The sequence below is a fragment of the Lissotriton vulgaris genome, chromosome 5, assembly GCF_964263255.1.
Source record: "Lissotriton vulgaris chromosome 5, aLisVul1.2, whole genome shotgun sequence".
Classification (NCBI taxonomy): Eukaryota; Metazoa; Chordata; class Amphibia; order Caudata; family Salamandridae; genus Lissotriton; species Lissotriton vulgaris.
In genome coordinates, this window is record NC_141693.1 from 882430928 (window position 1) to 882454023 (window position 23096).

At 46.4% G+C, this 23096-nt stretch overlaps 1 protein-coding gene across 2 annotated transcripts in view; it reads left to right on the forward strand.

The window, feature by feature from the left end:
- Positions 1-23096, forward strand: part of TNKS2 (tankyrase 2) — a 691336-nt gene that overhangs the window by 220791 nt on the left and 447449 nt on the right. For both annotated transcript variants that reach the window (XM_086922459.1, XM_086922461.1), the window contains exon 15: positions 13838-14003. In XM_086922459.1, coding sequence (XP_086778585.1) covers positions 13838-14003 — 166 coding nt within the window. The remainder of the gene's footprint in view (positions 1-13837; positions 14004-23096) is intronic.

Consider the following 23096-nt stretch of genomic DNA (forward strand, 5'->3'; position numbering starts at 1 on the left):
TTCGTACAATCTGTACGTCTACACTAAAGTACCGCTAGTTAAAATATTTTTGCTGTTCTTATTCTAAGGCACTTCGACACTATCGAAGCGCTGGGGCATGCACCTTACTAAGACACTAGCGGCCTTCGGACACTTTAGTCATAATTAACTGTATAGATAAAAAAGTAAAGACGCCGTTTACTCTTTGCTTTGAAAGCGCATTTCGTTACTTACTGTAATGCCTATTTCTTGCTGAAATGCTCTTTTATCGCTTTCTAGTGTTAGCTGCGTTCCCAGAACAGCTATCTGAACATTCGCGCACAACTAAACTTAAAGCCGCCATTTTGTACAGCTTTCGTACAATCTGCGTCTCTGAATTAAAGTTCCGCTAATTATGCGTGCCTCTAAATTAAAGTGCAGTCAGTTAACAATAATTCTAGGTAGAATTGCATTCCAAGCTACAAGTAGAATTCTTCACGCATAAAAGCAAACACGCGCCTTTCTCCTCTGCACATACGAGTGCACAGAACACACTGTATTTTCTAGCTTTCAAGTGCGCATGCATACACACGGCTCTCTCAGAAGCATACACGCACACCTTACCTCTGAACATACAAGCACACAGAACACACTATATTTTAGTTGCTTGCTATTGTCGTTTTTGGGGCATGCACCTTACTAAGACACTAGCGGCCTTCTGACACTTTAGTCCTAATTAACTGTATGCATAAAAAAGTAAAGACTCCATTTACTCTTTGCTTTGAAAGCGCATTTCGTTACTTACTGTAACGCCTATTCCTTGCTGAAATGCTCTTTTATCGCTTTCTAGTGTTAGCTGCGTTCCCAGAACAGCTATCTGAACATTCGCGCACAACTAAACTTAAAGCCGCCATTTTGTACAGCTTTCGTACAATGTGCGTCTCTGAATGAAAATTCTACTCATTATTATGCGTGCCTCTAAATTAAAGTGCAGTCAGTAACAATAATTCCATCTAGAATTGCATTTCGAGGTACAAGTACAATTCTTCACGCATAAAAGCAAACACACGCCTTTCTCCTCTGCACATACGAATGCACAGACCACACTGTATTTTTGTTGCTCGCTGTTGTCGCTTTTTAAAATGGAACTTACCGCTTGGTCTTGTAATTTGCTCATTTTGGAATAGGAAATATTTCTTCATGTATTGTTGCTGTTCCTGTTATAAAGCGCTCTAACACTCTTAAACTGCTAGCTTTCACGCGCGCCTGCATACACATAGCCTTCACACATAGGACCAAACACTCGCCCTTTTCCTATGCATATACCAGTGCACAGAACATACTTCCTACGTCGAAAACACACCAGCGCAATAAATCACAAACGCCCGCCTTGCCTTCAAGCAATACTCACCTCATATGTTCACATTTACACTTAAGCCGCAGCCACTGAGCTAACTCTCGACCATTAGACTTCTGTATCACGGCTGCTTCTTTAGCTTAGCATTCCGTGAACGCAAGCTTCTATTAGAGAACGGAAGTCCCGCCCTATGACAGTTTCCAGCAAATAGCACGCGCTTGCATTGATTTAAAGCACGTTTGTTTAGTTGAAGGAAACAGGTATATTAGTTACTTTTTTTCTCTGTACTCGCAATCTAAATAAATGTTTTTACAGCGCTTTTACTCATCTGGTGTTTGCCGAAGTATAAGCACGTGCATGCATTGTTTTAAAACGCGTTTGTTTAGCTGAAGAAACAAGTTTATTAGTTACTTTTTCTCCTGTACTCGCAATCTAAATGGGCTCTTTTACAGCACTTTTACTCATGTGGTCTTTGACAAAGTGTCAGTGCAGCTTCTATTATGTGCCTCTAACATTTATGAGCAAGCCCACGCATCTGAAACCTTTTATGACAATGCACTTTTAAAAAATTACAAGTTTCAATAAGATATGCACCCTTTGCTGTACTCGCAATCTAAATAAGAGTTTTTACAGCAACGTTACTCATCTAGTGTTTGGCAGAGTGTCAGTGAAGCTTCTATTATGTGCCTCTAACATTCATGAGCAAGCAGGCGATGCATGCTTTACTGTACTCGCAATACAAAAAAAAAAAACTTTTACGTCAGCCTTACTCACAGCACCACTACACTATCCTTCAACGCCGCCACTGCACCAAGACAACACAACTGCGCATCACTACTGCAGTACTTCAGCACTAGCACAGTACTACCACAGTACAGCCACAGCACTGCCACAACATGACTCAACATCATTACAACACTACTCAATACCACCACATCACCACTCACCACAACATCATCACTAGTTCAAATATATTGTTTCTATATTACAAGAAAGTACATTACAAATGCTTTAAGTGTCACATTTTAAATAACAAACCTATAAACTTTCCTATTTTTTAAACAAACAACTTAGTTATGAATATTGTTATTTACAATACCAATAGCTCAAAACTTTCTAATGCGAGACCTATTGCATTGCAAATGCTTGTTTTGGTATAGTATATAAAGAACCAGTTTCCTATAAATACTCAAACCCTGGACTTCAGTTTGAGTTATGGACGAGCGTGGAGATCCCATATTTTGCCAGAGAAGTTTTGGAAAACGGGCAGGATGTTTCTGCTCCATCTTTATACTAAATTTGCAGACAGTAATTGGGTATTCCAACAGATCAGAGGCATATTCGGTGCATTACTGGCCTTTTTAGGTTGAATAATTTATTACTCGAAACTATTGTGTTGAAACCAACTCTTAAAACCAAGGGCTTTGGGAGACGGATAACGCACAGTGCATGTGCCCGTGCACGCGCTTTTCTCCCGAGCCTCGGCATCACACTTCAAAGGAATTCCTTCCGCTCCTTATCTCCTCAGGCACGTAGCGCCTACGTGTGTCTCCCAGGCTCCTCACAGTGCCATATGTCCTCAGGGCATCACACTTCTAACGTGAACGACCGTCTGCTCCTTGGAATGCTGGCATGGTTGCCCAGTGCTGCTTGATCTTCTTCAAAGGCAGCTTGTAACCCGAGCTGCCCTCTGCCTTTGCATTCTGAACTCTTTCTTGGATTTCACACACAGTCCATAGCGCTTCCTTATATCTTTCACCAGGCACACACACACACACCACCAGCCATCCGTGCACGCTTTCACCAGGCGCACACACACACACACCACCAGCCATCAGTGCACGCATTCACCAGGCATACACACCACCGGCCGTCAGTGCACTCTCTCACCAGGCACACACACACACACACACACAACCACCAGCTATCAGTGCACGCATTCACCAGGCATACACACCACCGGCCGTCAGTGCACGCTTTCACCAGGCACACACACACACACCACCAGCCATCAGTGCACGCTTTCACCAGGTATACACACCACCGGCCCTCAGTGCACACTCTCACCAGGCGCAGACACCATCAGCCATCAGTGCCCGCATTCACCAGGCATACACACCACCGCCGTCAGTGCACGCTTTCACCAGGCACACACACCACCAGCCGTCAGTGCACGCTTTCACCAGGCACACACCACCAGCTGTCCGTGCACGCTTTCACCAGAGACACACACTACCAGCCATCAGTGCACGCTTCCACCAGGCACACACACGACAAGCCGGACAGGCACACACACACACCACCAGCCATCATTGCATGCTTTCAACCGGCACACACACACCACCAGCCATCAGTGCACGCTTTCACCAGGCATGCACACCACCGGCCGTCAGTGCACACTTTCACCGGGCACAGACACCATCAGTCATCAGTGCACGCTTCCACCAGGCACACACCACCAGCTGTCAGTGCACGCTTTCACCAGGCACACACACACACTGCCAGCCATCAGTGCACGCTTTCACCAGGCATACACACCACCGGCCATCAGTGCACACTTTCACCAGGCACACACACACACACCACCAGCCATCAGTGCACGCTTTCACCAGGCATACACACCACCAGGCGTCAGGGCACGCTTTCACCAGGCACACACACACACCACCAGCCATCAGTGCACGCTTTCACCAGGCATACGCACCACCGGCCGTCAGTGCACGCTTTCACCAGGCCCACACACACCACCAGCCATCAGTACACGCTTTCACCAGGCATACACACCACCGGCCGTCAGTGCACTCTCTCACCAGGCACACACACACACACACACCACCAGCTATCAGTGCACACATTCACCAGGCATACACACCACCAGGCGTCAGTGCACGCTTTCACCAGGCACACACACCACCAGCCATCAGTGCACGCTTTCACCAGGCATACACACCACCGGCTGTCAGTGCACACTCTCACCAGGCACAGACACCATCAGCCATCAGTGCACGCATTCACCAGGCATACACACCACCGGCCATCAGAGGCACACACACACCACCAGCCATCAGTGCATGCTTTCACCAGGCACACACACATCACCAGCCATCAGTGCACGCGTTCACCAGGCACACACCACCAGCTGTCAGTGCATGCTTTCACCAGAGACACACACTACCAGCCATCAGTGCACGCTTCCACCAGGCACACACACCACCAGCCGGCCAGGCACACACACACCACCAGCCATCATTGCATGCTTTCAACAGGCACACACACACCACCAGCCATCAGTGCACGCTTTCACCAGGCATACACACCACCGGCCGTCAGTGCACACTTTCACCGGGCACAGACACCATCAGTCGTAAGTGCACGCTTCCACCAGGCACACACCACCAGCCGTCAGTGCACGCTTTCACCAGGCACACACACACCACCAGCCATCTGTGCACGCTTTCACCAGGCACACACACACACACACCACCAGCAATCAGTGCACGCATTCACCAGGCATACACACCACCGGCCATCAGTGCACGCTTTCACCAGGCACACACACACACACACACACCACCAGCAATCAGTGCACGCTTTCATCAGGCATACACACCACCGGCCGTCAGTGCACGCTTTCACCAGGCACACACACACACCACCAGCCATCAGTGCACGCTTTCATCAGGAATACACACCACCGGCCGTCAGTGCACACTCTCACCAGGCACAGACACCATCAGTCATCCGTGCACGTTTTCACCGGGCACAAACACCACCAGTCGTCAGTGCACGCTTCCACCAGGCACACACCACCAAACGGCAGTGCACGCTTTCACCAGACACACACCACCAGCTGTCAGTGCACGCTTTCACCAGGCACACACCACCAGCTGTCAGTGCACGCTTTCACCAGAGACACACATTACCAGCCATCAGGGCACGCTTCCACCAGGCACACACACCACCAGCCGGCCAGGCACACACACACACCACCAACCATCATTGTATGCTTTCAACAGGCACACACACACACACACACACCACCAGTGCACGCTTTCACCAGGCATACACACCACCGGCCATCAATGCACACTTTCACCAAGCACAGACACCATCAGTCATCAGTGCACGCTTCCACCAGGCACATACAACCAGCCGCCAGTGCACGCTTTCACAATGCACACACACACACACCGCCAGCCATCACTGCACGCTTTCACCAGGCATACACACCACCGGCCGTCAGTGCACACTTTCACCAGGCACACACACACACACACACACACACACACACACCACCAGCCATCAGTGCACGCTTTCACCAGGCATACACACCATCGGCCGTCGGTGCACGCTTTCACCAGGCACACACACACACGCCATCAGTGCACGCTTTCACCAGGCATACACACCACCGGCCGTCAGTTCACGCTTTCCCCAGGCACACACCACCAGCCATCAGTGCACGCTTTCACCATGCATACACACCACCGGCCGTCAGTGCACACTCCCACCAGGCACAGACACCATCAGTCATCAGTGCACGCTTTCACCAGCCACACACCACCAGCTGTCAGTGCACGCTTTCACCAGGCACACACACACACACACACCGCCAGCCATCTGTGCACCCTTTCACCAGGCATACACACCACCGGCCGTCAGTGCACGCTGTCACCAGGCACACACACCACCAACCGTCAGTGCACGATTCCTCCAGACACACCACAATCAAGAGGGCAGTGCACGCTTTAAGCAGGCACACGCACCACCAGCCGTCAGTGCGCGCTTTCACCAGGCACACACAGCACAAGCCGGCCAGGCACACACACCACCAGTGCATGCTTACAGAAGGCACACACACACCACCAGCCATCGGTGCACGTTTTCACCAGGCATACACACCACCGGCCGTCAGTGTACACTTTCACCGGGCACACACGCCATCAGCCGTCAGGACACGCTTACACTAGGCACACACCACCAGCCGTCTGTGCACGCTTTCACCAGGCACACACACACACACCGCCAGCCATCAGTGCATGTTTTCACCAGGCACACACACCACCAGCCATCAGTGCACGCTTTCACCAGCAACACACACCACCAGCCATCAGTGCACCATTTCTACAGGCACACACACCGCCAGCCATCAGTGCACACATCAATTGTTAACGCATCCACAATTAACTATTGTAGCAATCGCAGTATGGCACACTTTACTTTTAAACATATTCATCTAAAGCACAGCATGCCACCATTCCCTCACACTCAGCACCCTTACACACTCTGCAATGGAACATACACTCCAAATACCACTCAGTGCCACATAATTGCACGCCACATAATTACACTGCACTCAATGCAACATAATTACACTGCACTCAATGCAACATACTTTCCAAATACCACTCAGTACCACCTAATTACACGCCACATATTTACACAGCACTCAGTGCAAAATACACTCCAAATACCTCTCAGTGCCACATAGTTATATGCAACATAATTACACTGCACTCAATGCAACATACTTTCCAAATACCACTCAGTGCCCCATATTTACACACCACATAATTACACTCTACTGAATGCAACAGACACTCCACACAATACCACTCAGTGCTACATAAATATATGCTGCATAATTACACTGCACTCATGCAACATACACTCCAAACAATACCACTCAGTGCCACATAATTACACGCCACACAATTACTCTACTGAATACAACATACACTACCACTGAGTGCCACATAATTATATGCTTCATAATTACACTGCGCTCACCGCAACATACACTCCAAATACCACTCAGTACCACATAGTTACACGCCACATAATTACACTGCACTCAATGCAACATACACGCCCCACAGACGGCGAAACTGACCTGGGTGCTGCCGGAGTGCTCCTCTTTTGTGAGCGGGACCTTTCAAACGCCGAACTACATCTCCTAACAGCCTGCCATTATCCCGGGAGGGATCCACCGCTTTTGCCGCTTCCTCAACTACTTGCCGCACCCGCTTCGCGGGTGCCGCTGCGCGGCTTGTGGCGAGGGGTAGAGGCTGTCAGGGCGCTTGGTGTCTGCAGTTGCCCGGAGGAAGAGTTGTGAGCCAGCAGAGGGAGCGCGCCAGCAGGGACTCTCAAGACCAGGAGTCCCTGCGCTGCACAGGTGTGCACGGCCGCGCCCCCAGCGAGACATACACTCCAAATACCACTCAGTACCACATAATTACACGCCACATAATTACACTCTACTGAATGCAACACACACTCCACACAATACCACTCAGTGCCACATAATTATATGCTGCATAATTACACTGGACTCAATGCAACATACACTCTAAATTCCACTCAGTGCCACATAATTAAACACCACATAATTACACTCTACTGAATGCAACACACATTCCACACAATACCACTCAGTGCCACATAATTATATGCTACATAATTACACAGCACTCAATGCAACATACACTCCAAATACCTCTCAGTGTCACATAGTTATATGCAACATAATTACACTGCACACAATGCAACATACACTCCAAATACCACTCAGTGCCACATAATTACACTCCACATATTTACACTGCACTTAATGCAACATACACTCCAAATACCACTCAGTGCCACATAATTACACTGCACTCAATGCAACAGACACTCCACACATTACCACTCAGTGCCACATAATTATATGCTTCATAATTACACTGCGCTCAATGCAACATACACTCCAAATACCACTCAGTGCCACATAATTACACGCCACATAATTACACTGCTCTCAATGCAATATACACTCCAAATAACACTCAGTGCCACATAGTTACGCGCCACAATTACACTGCACTCAATGCAACATACACTCCAAATACCACTCAGTCCCACATAATCACACGCCTCATAATTACACTCTACTGAATACAACATACACTCCACACAATACCACTCAGTGCCACATAATTATATGCTACATAATTACACTGCACTCAACGCAATATACACTCCAAATACCACTCAGTGCCACATAATTACACGCCACATAATTACACTGCACTCAATGCAACATACACTCCAAATACCACTCAGTGCCACATAACTAAACTCCACATAATTACTCTGCACTCAATGCAATGTACATTCCAAATACCACTCAGTGCCACATAATTACACGCCACATATTTACATTGCACTTAAAGCAACATACACTCCAAATACCACTCAGTGCCACATTATTACACACCACATAATTACACTCTACTAAATACAACATACACTCCACACAATACCACTCGGTGCCACATAATTATATGCTACATAATTACACTGCACTCAATGCAACATACACTCCAAATACCACTCAGTGCCACATAATTACACGCCACATAATTACACTGCACTCAATGCAACATACTCTCCAAAGACCACTCAGTGCCACATAATTAAACTCCACATAATTACTCTGCACTCAATGCAACGTACATTCCAAATACCAGTGAGCGCCACATAATTACACGCCACATATTTACACTGCACTTAATGCAACATACACTCCAAATACCACTCAGTGCCACATAATTACACGCCACATAATTACACTGCACTCAATGCAACAGACACTCCACACAATACCACTCAGTGCCACGTAATTATATGCTTCATAATTACACTGCGCTCAACGCAACATGCACTCCAAATACCTCTCAGTGCCACATAGTTATATGCAACATAATTACACTGCACACAAAGCAACATACACTCCAAATACCACTCAGTGCCACATAATTAAACTCCACATAATTACTCTGCACTCAATGCAACGTACATTCCAAATACCACTCAGTGCCACATAATTACACGCCACATATTTACACTGCACTTAATGCAACATACACTCCAAATACCACTCAGTGCCACATAATTACACGCCACATAATTACACTGCACTCAATGCAAAAGACACTCCACACAATACCACTCAGTGCCACATAATTATATGCTTCATAATTACACTGCGCTCAACGCAACATACACTCCAAATACCACTCAGTGCCACATAATTACACGGCACATAAATACACTGCACTCAATGCAATATGCACTCCAAATAACACTCAGTGCCGCATAGTTACGCGCCACATAATTACACTGCGCTCAACGCAACATACACTCCAAATACCACTCAGTGCCACATAATTACAGGCCACATAATTACACTGCACTCAATGCAACATACACTCCAAATACCACTCAGTACCACATAATTGCTAATTTGCTCCAGTTTAGGAGGGGCCTGAAGACCTGGCTTTTTAACTCCTAGTCTGTTTTTACTGCCCATTGTTTTTGTTCCGTGTTGTTGTCTGTTTTTAGCTGTGTTGTGTTATTTCAATATGAGTTGAGGGTGGAAAGCGTCGGGACACTCCCTGTGAGTAGCTGTACGCTATACAAAAGCTCAATAACATAACATAATTACACGCCTCATAATTACACTCTACTGAATACAACATACACTCCACACAATACCACTCAGTGCCACATAATTATATGCTACATAATTACACTGCACTCAACGCAATATACACTCCAAATACCACTCAGTGCCACATAATTACACGCCACATATTTACACTGCACTTAATGCAACATACACTCCAAATACCACTCAGTGCCACATAATTACACGCCACATAATTACACTGCACTCAATTCAACAGACACTCCACACAATACCACTCAGTGCCACATAATTATATGCTACATAATTACCCAGCACTCAATGCAACATACACTCCAAGTACCTCTCAGTGCCACATAGTTATATGCAACATAATTACACTCTACACAATGCAACATACACTCCAAATACCACTCAGTGCCACATAATTACACACCACATATTTACACTCTACTGAATACAACATACACTCAACACAATACCACTCAGTGCCACATAATTATATGCTACATAATTACACTGCGCTCAACGCAACGTACACTCCACACAATACCTCTCCGTGCCGCATAATTATATGCTTCATAATTACACTGTGCTCAACGCACTCCAAATACCACTCAGTGCCACATAATTACACTGCACTCAATGCAACATACACTCCAAATAACACTCAGTGCCACATAATTATATGCTTCATAATTACACTGTGCTCAACGCACTCCAAATATCCCCCAGTGCCACATAATTACACGCCACATAATTACACTGCACTCAATGCAACATACACTCCAAATAACACTCAGTGCCACATAATTACACAGCACTCAATGCAACATACACTCCAAATACCACTCAGTGCCACTTAATTACACGCCACATAATTACACTGCACTCAATGCCACATACACTCCAAATACCACTCAGTGCCACATAATTACACTGCAATCAATGCAAAATACATTCCAAATACCGCTCAGTGCCACATAATTACACGCCACATAATTACACTGCACTCAATGCAACATACACTCTAAATACCACTCAGTGCCACATAATTACACACCACATAATTACACTCTACTGAATGCAACACACACTCCACACAATACCACTCAGTGCCACATAATTACACACCTCATAATTACACTCTACCGAATGCAATACACACTCCCCATATTACCACTCAGTGCCACATAATTACACGCTACATAATTACACTGCACTCAATGCAACATACACTCCAAATACCACTCAGTGCCACATAATTACACACCACATAATTACACTCTACTGAATGCAACACACACACTCCACACAATACCACTCAGTGCCACATAATTACACACTACATAATTACACTGCACTCAATGCAACATACACTCTAAATACCACTCAGTGCCACATAATTACACACCACATAATTACACTCTACTGAATACAACACACACTCCACACAATACCACTCAGTGCCACATAATTACACACCTCATAATTACACTCTACCGAATGCAATACACACTCCCCATATTACCACTCAGTGCCACATAATTACACGCTACATAATTACACTGCACTCAATGCAACATACACTCCAAATACCACTCAGTGCCACATAATTACACACCACATAATTACACTCTACTGAATGCAACACACACTCCACACAATACCACTCAGTGCCACATAATTACACACTACATAATTACACTGCACTCAATGCAACATACACTCCAAATACCACTCAGTGCCACATAATTACACGGCACACAATTACACTCTACTAAATACAATATACACTGCCCATATTACCACTCAGTGCCATATAATTACATGACTTATAGTTACACTCTACTCAATGCAACATAAATACACTTTATCTATCTGTTTATCACCCTTCTTTCTGTCTATCTCTCTATCACCTTCACTCTATCTATCTATCTATCTATCGATCTGTCTATCTATCTCCCTCACTCTATCTATCTATCGCCCTCACTCTATCTATCTATCTATCTATCTATCTATCTATCTATCTATCTATCGCCCTCACTCTATCTATCTATCTATCTATCTATCTATCTATCGCCCTCGCTCTATCTATCTATCGCCCTCGCTCTATCTATCTATCGCCCTCGCTCTATCTATCTATCGCCCTCGCTCTATCTATCTATCGCCCTCCCTCTATCTATCTATTGCCCTCGCTCTATCTATCCATCTATCGCACTCACTCTATCTATCGCATCACCACAGCATCGCTCAGCACCACCAAAGCATCACTCAGGGGTACCACAACATCACTATGCGCTACCACAGCCTCACTGAACGCCACAGCATCACTTGTCGCCACCAAAACATCACTCCGCGCCACCACAGCATCAATCTTTGCAACCATTCAACAACTGGTTCAAATATGTTCTCTCAAGGTTTCAAGCTTCATTACAAATGTCACAAAAATATGTTAATAGTTCACTTCTGTTCTTGGATTTTCATCACAATAAAATACAATGAACATAATCTTCACAAAAGTTATTTACAAAAGCTATTGCCATTATAAATTACAATAACTTAAGTATTAATTATTAAAAAAATAAAAGCCATTTGTATTTGCAATATCAATACATCTAAGTCACGTAAATACAACACATATTGCATTACAAATGCTATAGGTGTCACATTTGTGAAAGTTAAAACTATTGGCATTGTAAATGACAAAGCTATTCAATTCACTATTTTCCAAACCAACACATAAATAAAAAATGTGTCATTTACAATACCAATAAATCAAACTTTCCTAATGCGAGACCTATTGCTTTGCAAATGCTTGTTGCTTATTCCAGTCAGACTAGTCCAGCCAAATTCTTACAAAGTGCTAGCAGGTAGTTGGGATTTAGCTAGGAGTCTTCTGACTGTAGGGGCCCAAAACAAAGGTATAAACAAAAAGGGTGGTTGTCCACATAATTATCTGTTGACCTGTGGGGATAGTCCTTCTTATCAATGGACCAAAAAAGGGCAATTGAAAGTCCCTAAGTTTCAAAGGGCCTACTGTCTCCTCTCTTGCACACTTTAAAGTCTGACCCATTACAAAGGATTTCTGGAGTGTCCGGGAGGAGACCTGCAATTAACATGTGCTGTCTTGGCTCTGTTCACCCTCCATTGTAGATACCATATGAATGTAGCACATTCAGAACTGATTCTAGTGTGGCAATGACCGCATGAATCATACACTCCTTCCACATCCTTTGATTACGCAGATATGTTTACACGTGACATCCATGTTCAACATAGATGGGTGAATGACCAGGTTTCAGATGACTGGTAGACTAATTTGAAAAAAGATGAGATAGCCAGTAGGTGAATCGCCCTAGCATATAGGTAAGAAGGCTTTCCTTGTCATTATAAAATGTATCCCTGCCTCCACTGTTGGTCTTCTATAGCCCTGCAAGCAGACGGTAGTCCTTCTCAATGAGGAGGGTGCATCTGGGGTGTCCCTCCAGACCACCGAGCACTGCTCTGGGGCTAGATCAGTACCTCCCTTGCACACTTGTGATGGTTGTTTGTTCTGAAGACATGGTTAAACACCTACAGCTTGCTGTAATGAATTCAAGGCACTGGCACACGTTTTCCACAGCCATCAATGGGACCTTTTCTTGTTGTTGGAGGGCACGAAAAAGGTCTGTACCAACCAGCCTGTCGACAACAGGAAATATCTTAGAAGAAAATTAGAAATACATTATAAAGAAATTTAGAAAGAAAAGTCAAAACTATCACTTGCAGTACTTATAAGACGGTGCAAGTTTGGTTTGTTGTATGCCATTCAGACTATTACAAACTTTATTCAACTTGTCGTTTTTTGGGTAAAAACCAAAGCGAAGGTGAATCATTTTTATGGGTGGATAAAGGAATTGTGTGAGAGATGGAGAAAGAGAGCTGTATGGACTTGTAGTTTTCTTTTTATATTCTTTTAGCGGTGAACTGATACAAAAAGTTAATTCATGTATGATAAGTAAAACTGCAATTTTAATTGTTTGTAATCCTGTATTCTATTTTCATTCTAGGGGTCTTGTCCCTTTACACAATGCATGTTCCTATGGCCACTATGAAGTAACGGAAATGCTAGTCCAGCATGGCGCCGTTGTAAATGTTTCTGATTTATGGAAGTTCACACCATTGCATGAAGCCGCAGCGAAAGGAAAATATGAAATATGCCGGCTTCTCTTAAAGGTATGCAAAGTATATTATGAATATTACATACAGTTCATAATCAAGGCACAAAAAAGAATTACGTCCTTGAACATACAGCTTGTTTCTTCTCCAGTTTTGGATCTTTGATAGACAGACCTGCTTGAATCATCCTGTGTTGTTGAGCTGGAAGTCCTGGTACGTTTACGTATGGAACTAAACAGCAGTATTAACTTGTCTTCAAGCACACCGGAGTATTCATTTATTAGTGTGTTAACCTTATTGAAACTACCTCAATATCACGAAGTTTGAAGAATCTGCTGAGCACAACACTTCTTCAAGAGGGCACAATACTTCAAATTTCTACTGCATATAGTATTTTGGGCGTGCTTGTAGAGTTCTTTTCAGATAAGATTGTTTTACATATCCTACCTCCTAACATGCTTGTGTCTTATTTACATAAAAGAATTGTTTCTGATGGGTACTTATATTTGGAAATTTCTCATCTGTACAGTATGCCCAGGCACCAGGCTGGATCCGAAGATTTTTGTAGTAGTGCTTCAATGTGCTGATAAGTTGCGTAGCACAGCTCTGCTGTCTCTCCATACTGTCGTAGAAGTAATGCAGTGAATGTGGACATCTCTTCTTTTCTTTCTGTGCCTTTCAACACTGAACCAGAATTTTGCTCTCAACTTTGTTGGTTATCCATTGACTTCCGATGTCTACAACTGTGTGCTCAGGAAGGATGTCTCCACTGAAATGACAGGATTCAAGCCACGCTGACACTGCAAAAAGTAGTTGCCAGTCCTGAATCCGCACAAGGTGTGTTTTTTGTGCTTGAGCTCCAGCCAGGACTCTTTAAGTTGTCCGACAAGTGCACCCTTAAGCATACAAAGGCAATTCTGGAGTAGGAAGCGAAGCTCAAAGTCGTCTAACCTAAGAATAGGTCACGATTGAAGCACACATCATTCTCAAAGTCACAATCCAGGTCACCATTCTAGTCTTCAGCCCGCTTCTGTAAAAAGTCCACTCCCTGGTTGAAGTGTGCCATACAATTTAGTGTTGAGCACGTCTTGCCAAGTGAGGCTCTACCTCATCATGTCAGTCAAAGCCTGCTGCGGAGGTGCAAGTGTGCCAAGATAGACTTGCACTCCTCCAATGTCACCCGAATCTGACCCTGTCCCGCAATTGGTCTTGGTGTGCCCTGAATTTCCTGAGCCTTCTTTGAACCATCAGCAAATAGCGGCCTCCAAAGTGGCTGTGTGGCATCTCTTCAGTACATTTCGGGCAGCCTCCGTGTGCCTACAGATTCTGCCCCCTTGAGACCCACTACACAGTCCACACTGACATCCGTTCTGATCTCTACTCTTTCCCCGGAGCCAAGCTGGATTCTGTGTGCCAGTGACTACCTTGAAAATGACCCAAAATCTGTTCTCAATGGTGATTTCTGACCCTAAACAGATGTTTGCCCTCTCCAGGCCCATGTTGCACTAGGAGATCTCAAAAGTGCAACCATGCTCTGTAGGAAACTGGCTCTGTATATACCATACCAAAATGAGGTATAGTGTGCAGAATCCAGTGGAACCGCAAAGGTAGTCGGAGGTAAAAGTAGATAGCACCTTACTCTCGATTTGTGTTAGTGTGGATGAGCAGTAAGTCTTTATCAGAGGATAGTGTTAAGCGTTTGTTGTACACACTCATTCAGCAAATGATTGCACACACTCCAAAGACTGAACTCAGACCAATTTGTTTTGTATAACATTGTTATTTTATTTGTAGAACCAAGCCAAGCCTGGCACAGGTAAGGAAAATAAATGCATTCACTATAAGGATTCAACTTATTCAAGCCAAAATTACAGTTACAGTAACATTGCAGAAGTCATTCGACGGTCACAATCCTAAATACTAAACAGTCATGGATAGTGCCGGATGACAATACTGGTAGAGCCGTCGACGTTTCGACCCCTTCATGGGAGGTTGACTTGAGCCCTTAGACGGGGCCTTCATCAGGACAACAAGGGATGTAGTGGGGCAAGACAATTCATGGTGACTCGGGCCAGCCGGCTTCGGGTATTGGGAATCTGTTTGACCACCTTCCGTGTGGTCAGATACTAGTGGACTGAAGACCAATTCAGGCCGGATGTGTGTTTCAATATGGGGCTGGAGTCTGTCCTTCTGCTCATGATGACTGTTGAGATGAATAGGAATTATCCTCTCCTGAACTTCCGATCGATCAGGAGGCCGCGATAACAATCAGCAGTCCAAAAATGCCATCTTCGTCCTAGACATTAGGGACTCGGCGCCGCCCTCGATTCTATCAACAACGTAGCCGCAGCGGCGGTCTGCCGTCTCAGAGTTCTCTGTCCTTCGTGTTCGGGGAGTACGCGTCAGAATCGAGGGCGGCGCCGAGTCCCTATCGTCTAGGACGAATAGGGCATTTTTGGACTGCTGATGTTACTGTAACTGTAATTTTGGCTTGAATAAGTTGAAGCCTTTCTTAATTAATAGTGAATGTTTTGTTGAGTATGACATTAAGGTCTCTCTTTTGAACTACCCTACCCTTTCCATTTCACACCTTATACTTCCCTCCCTTTCCTGTGCTCGGGACATTATTATGATTGTGTATAATGTCTGATTTATTGACTAGCACATTGTGATTAAAGAACAGTGTTTGCTCTATTAAATGTGATGAATTCTTTTATCAGAAAATGTTTTGAATAATTAATTGTACAGAGGGTTGTGGGAGCAAAGCTCCTGGTGTTAGACTCTGGGCAAAGGGGGATCCGAGTTAGCACCCAAAGTAAATCCGCAGCCACGCAGTGGCGGCTGGGTGCAGGGTGCTGTTTTGGCGTTCGGTGCCCTGTTTTCAAATGGAGTTGCCGGTTATGGAATTTGGCTGCAGACTCGGTCCAGGAAGACTCCCGGGAGGTATCAACAGCTTGGCAGGTAAGTTGGAGGGCTCGGGACGGAGGTGCACCTCAGGCTCTCTTCTCCAGGGTGCTGGCGGCTTGATGCAGGGATGGCTTTTGAGGTTAGATTTCATCTTACTGGGCCTCTCGCGGTTGGGGGATTTCCGGGCAGAGGCTGCAGGCGACGTCGGGGAGTCCTGGAGGGGTCACCCCACGGTGGACTCGGACTCTGGAGTGCTGGGGGACCTCGCAGAGACCGGTGAGCTACTTGGGCCGTAGGTGACTGGTGCAGTGGTGGTTCCAGGTGTCTGGTTTCTTCGTCCTCAGCGGGCTCAGAGGCTGTCTTGGGAGTTTTCTTTCGAACAGGGCTGCTGTTCACAGGAGATCAGGTCTGTGTTGAAGCAGTCGGTCCACCCAGGGGTCTTGGAGGTCGCTGGCTGTAGGACAGGTCGACTTTTGGCACAGGATTCTCTGGAAACTGCAGACGGGCCAGTAGGTCTAGGGCCAAGTCAGTTCTTCTCTGCAGTCTCCTCTGCTGGGCGTCTTCTTTCATCCTTTTTCTTCTGTGGTTGCAGGTTGCTGACTTCTTGGTTCAGGACTGCCCCCTAAATATTGTATTTAGGGGGCGTTTTAGGGGTCTCGAGGTCAGTCACCAATGGGCTACTGACCATAGGGTGACTACACCCTTGGTGAGCTCACCCCACGTGGAGGAGTGGGCACAATTCCCAATCCTGATTGGGGAGTGCCTGCAATCTGCAAGATGGTGGGCACTGAAGGGTGTGCTTCACCTCCCCCACCCCCACCTCTGGTTAGCAGAGGTGGGCACACCTTCTGGGCTGGCTAGTTTTTCCTGCCTGTCTTCCTGCCGAAAAGGAGGTGAGACAGGGAGGGGGCCTACTCTTGATAGCAGGAGAGACTGGGAGTCTCATTACAAAGGCGGCAAGCCTTTGAAGCTCCCCTGCCACAGATGACTCTTCATGGCCTGGGGAGGCGTGAATACCTCCGCCCAGAAAAGGCTTGGTTTCTGGGCTCAAAGGTGAAATCTTCACCAGGACCACCAGTGGAAGAAAGTATCTAATTTACAGAGTTCAGAGGGCGGCTGAAGCTCTAGACTCTCAACTGCTCATCATTGAGATGTAAAAACATGTGTTCAGTCAGAGCCTGCTTTATTTGAATCATTATTGCCTATCAGTGATGCTTTTACTAGTGCCCTGGTCCAAGTCATGTGGCTCTCCAGGTAGTCGATGTGTGAATTGGAGACACAGACAGTTCCTGCTGCCCCATCTTTCTAACAAACAACATACACTGGAAAGCCTGATACTTCAGGCACTGACAAGTAATCTCACTTCAAATTCCTTTCCAAGTAATCCTTCTGACAAATCCAGCAGGGTATCTTTGTGGTAGCCAGTCCAGATCCACTGCTGCCCCATCTTTATAACAAACAACATACACTGGAGAGCCTGATACTTCAGGCACTGACAAGTAATCTCACTTCAAATTCCTTTCCAAGTAATCCTTCTGACAAATCCAGCAGGGTATCTTTGTGGTAGCCAGTCCAGATCCAATCTACCATCATGGCTAGGCTGGACTATTGCAATGTGCTACTCCTAGTATCCAACGAAGTGGTGATCCAAAGGCTCTGTTTGCACTTCCTAAACATTGTCACGTCTCCGATCTCCTCCTCCGGCTACTCATGGAACAAATAATTCACTTCAAAGCTCTCTGTATCATCCATAAGATCTTTTCGGGCCTTTGCAATGGCATTCCGAGTGCTATGTGCTCCTCTTATGTTCCCACCTGCGCTTTGCGCTCAGAAGCTCTACGTCTGGCACTAGTGCCTCTGATACAGAGGGCTAGAGCAGGTGGCCGCTCCTTCAGGGCACTGGCACCTGCCCTATGGAACTCCCTATCTCCCTCTATCCGTAGCATCACTGAACACTGGATTTTTATAAGGATGTTTTTTGTCCAATCGATAATTTGCCTTTGCTTTCCACTATACTGGACGGCGCTGGACACCCTGTTGCTGGGGCAGATATGCGCTCTATAAATATTTTAACATTACATTAGCAGGGGGTCCTGAATGCCAGAGCAGATGTATTGTCTGGCAGATTGCAAATTGTGCCTCTATCCCAACTTGTCTCAGAGTACCATTGACCAGTGGCCGTTGCCCTGGGTAGCTCTATTCTTCACTGTCGAAAATTAGATTGATGCCATCCTTGTGGCCAGAAGCCTTTCCATAACTACCGCTGAGTGCAGAGTTACATTTGTTGCCTGCTACAAATCTTGAGCACTGACCCCTTCCAAGTCAGGCTTCCAGATGTTCTTTTGTTATCCCAGCAAGAACTTGCTATGTATAGGTTGAAATCTTATGTTTAAGGCATATGAGCTGTCGATTATATGCTATGCATAGATCCCCATTTAGTGTTGGGTCCAGAAGTTTGCATTTAGTTTTTCTTCGAAGAAGTCTTTCCAGTCACGAGGTAGGTGAATCCTTCTTTCTGTGATAGTGCGCATGGGCATCGACTCCATTGTTATATTGTTTTTTTCCGCCATCGGGTGTTAGTCCCTGCGCTGCGGTTCGACACCGTTCGTCCGGTTTCCCTTGGTGCTCAAGACACTATACCTCAACGGTATTATTTCCAATCGCGCATTCCATTCTTTGCGTGTCGTGTTTACTGATAAAAAAAACCCTCTCGCGATCAGAGAGCTTGTGGCAGACCATCGGGCCTACCCGCGTCTGTTCGACTGTCGATGGAACAAACCCCATTTAAATTCTTCCCTCAGTGTCCCGCACAGTACCCGTGCAACTAATCACACAAAGTGTGTAACCTGTGCATGTCCCTTGAGCACAGTGAACAGGACTGCGACGCTTGTAGGGTTTTCCGCACCAGGAAGACGCTCTGCATGTCACAACGTCGAGCCAGACGATCGCGATATGCAGAGCGAGCACACCAGACCTCTTTGGATCTGAATCAGAGGAAGAAGCCGGCAATGCTAATGGGGCCTAGGAGGAACAGTAACCGATCTCCATTTCCGAGTACGGCTCTGACCAGGATGAAGACATCTCACATGGACAGCGTACTGCAAGTACAAATCCTCCCTCACCCCGAAATCCACCTCAACCGAAAAAGGCGGCTTCGGACCAACCCGCACCCTCGGCTCCGGTCCCATTTATTGACTATGTGTATTTGCAGATCTCTAACACTACCCACTGATAAGTCTGAGACTGTTTGACCAAACTGCCCCCTAAAAGGGCACCTGTGATTGCTAGAGCAAGACCCTGTTCACTCATAAGGGAATACCTGGACTCTTTGTATAGGATACCCTACTTTTGGTCTATTATATAAAGATCCTCCATTTACAGTAATTATGTATGCATGGTTCAGTGCATGTGATATTTTCAGCTAAGCTGTCCATAATATGATTTTTGAAATGTCTGCACTCGCAAAATCTATCCACATGCTCTAAATCCGCTTTGAAAAATATTGGCAGTACTTGCAAATTAGAGTAGAAATAATTCTCTTCCTTGTGTTGACTGTGTTATTGCTGGAATGCAGTGGGCTCCCTTAGTTTAACAATGCTTGGTTTTAGGCATACCTTAATCCTGGTTAAACGTCAAAGAAGACAGTACCTAATCCCAACACCAGGAGGTGCAGTGTTTGTTAGTAAATTAATTCTATGGACAGAGATGCAACAGGGGAATATTATGCAGGTGTAATAACACCCGACTGATTATGTATGTACTGCCTTGTAAAAGGCATACACAACACAAATTAAGTCTAATTTCAAAGTTAAATTCCGCAAAGATTTGCGAGACTTATTGGTTGGGATGCAACTGAAGATGTTTTGAAAATAAGTGTTTCCTTGGTTACTTGCTGAGTTAATAGAAAATGTAGCACTTGAACAGCTTAGTACTTATATTCCAAACACTGAAGAGTGAAGCTGGGTAACTAATTTTGAGCAATACGTAAGTTAGTGAAGCTGTTTAGTTTTGCAGCGTGAATCTTTCTGCATTCCCTATGCTGTGCATTATTCCGCGGTCTTGTGGTTGGGTCTGGATTCGTAGTCTTTACTTTACTTTTTTTTTCGTAGCCCAGGTGGGCCTCGACGTCCCACCTTTGGTGTATTTCCGGTGACGTCGGCACGCTTCCTGCGGAAGCTCCCACTCCTGGGCGCCATCTTCAGATTATTTTTTCCGCGGTTGGGTCTGGATCGTTCCCGAAAAGGCTCCAGACATTTTTGGAGAAAGAAGAAAAATACGCACTTTTTGCAAGAAAAGAGATTGAGAAGACTACAGAAGACTACATCATCGGAGAGGATGACGAAGGAGAACTTCAAGAACTTCGACTTCCATCGGAGAATGCAAGCTCAGGGGGCCCCCTGATCGCATGAGATGGACAGCACTCTTTTCAAATTCTGCCGTAACTGCCACCACAAGTACACGCAGAAGGACCAGCACCCGGTCTGCAACCTTTGCCTACCTGTCGACCACGAGAGCGAAGACTGCAACGCCTGCTCCGCCTTCACACCGAAGACTCTTCGAGTGAGAGAGAGAGAGAGACAGAGGATAGCCAAGGCAACCATGCAGGGCAAGGGACAGCCACCGTCCCTTCGAGACCTGGGGCTATCAACCGACGAGGAGGACAATGCCGCCGCCGAACACGACTGCTACACTGTCGTAGAGACCGATATTACGAAGACTCCAAGGAAGGTAGGAGACTCTACGGCCCCTAAGGCACCGAGAGACCCAGAGTCTCGAAAAATTGAGAGCAAAACCTCAAAGCGCGGACGCCGAAAACATCGGCAGCTGCACCAAGGCACAGCGGATCCTCTGAGTAGGACAACCAGGCACCGAGAGCTGGAGAACAGCAGAAGACGTCGAAAATCGCCCCCGAAAAGGAGCGTTCGACGCCGAGAGAAAAGGACCCGAAGGGCGCTTCAGCGCCAACGAAGGACCCGAGAGCCAGCTCGGCACCGAAACCTTTGACGACGAAAGTCTGCTTGGCGCCGAAAAGAGCAGCCGATCCATTCGACGCAGACCACGCGGCCGAAATGGAGAAAAAGAAAAGACGCCTCGAGGCCGAGATGGAAAACATCCTGCAGCGGAAAAAAGATTTCGACGCCAGGATGAAGGAATACGCAATCCCGACGAAACCTAGGCTACAGGTGGTCGAGAAAACGGAGGAGGAGGACTATGACATCGAAGGACAGTCGGTGGGCATCGAGACTTCGACGACCAAGAGGAGGAGGAGGCCTCCTACTACGAGGATGAAGGAGACGACGACCGCAGGAAACTCCTCTGGTCTGCATCCTCGGAGACCCAGGAAATAAATTGGCAGGACGTCGACACCGAGAGCCCAGAGGAAGCCTTAAACACGTATCCCTCGAGGCCCTCGCCGCCAGATGACATCGGGGTCTACAACACAGACATCAGGAATGCAGCTGCAGTGTTCAAAGTAAAACTCGACGAAGAAAAGCAGAAAGCAGACTTCCTTCTCGAGACACTGCTCCCTACACAAACAAGGACCCAGTTCCTGCCCATGCTCGACAGTGTCATGGCACAGGGAAAAGAGGCTTTCAAAGAACCAGCTACATGCAAAGCCGTCACTCCCAGGACGGAGAAAAAGTATAAACATTCCTCCAAGGACCCACCCTACATTCAGTGATCGGTCTCAGCAGACTCGATCATCGCAGCCACGGCAAGAAAGAGGGCCAATGTGCCTACCACTTCTGGGCCACCTCCAGACAAAGAAAGCAAGAGGATGGACCTGGTGGGGAGAAGAATTGAACGGAATGCCGCAATGCACTGGCACATGGCGAATTCCAATGCACTGCTCAACAGGCACCAATACCAGATCCTGGAAGAGCTGGGCGAGTTAGTAAAGAACATGCCACAGGAATTCAAGCAAAGAGCTGAAAACCTTGTCAAAGAGGGGAAGAATGTAGCCAACTCTTGCCTCAAGACTGCCCTGGACGGATCAGACATCTCCAGCAGGCTCATGATGATGGGCATCACAGAGAGAAGACAAGCCTGGCTCAGAATTTCGGGCTTCAAGCCAGAAGTGCAGCACAGCATCCTCAACACACCGTTCAACGGAGAAACGCTGTTCGGGCCCCAGTTGATGAGAAACTCAGCCAACTGAAGAAGGATAACGAGACTGCAAGATCCATGGGGGCAATGCAGTTCAGAGGTACTAAAAGGGGCACCCCGTCACAAAGACCTAAC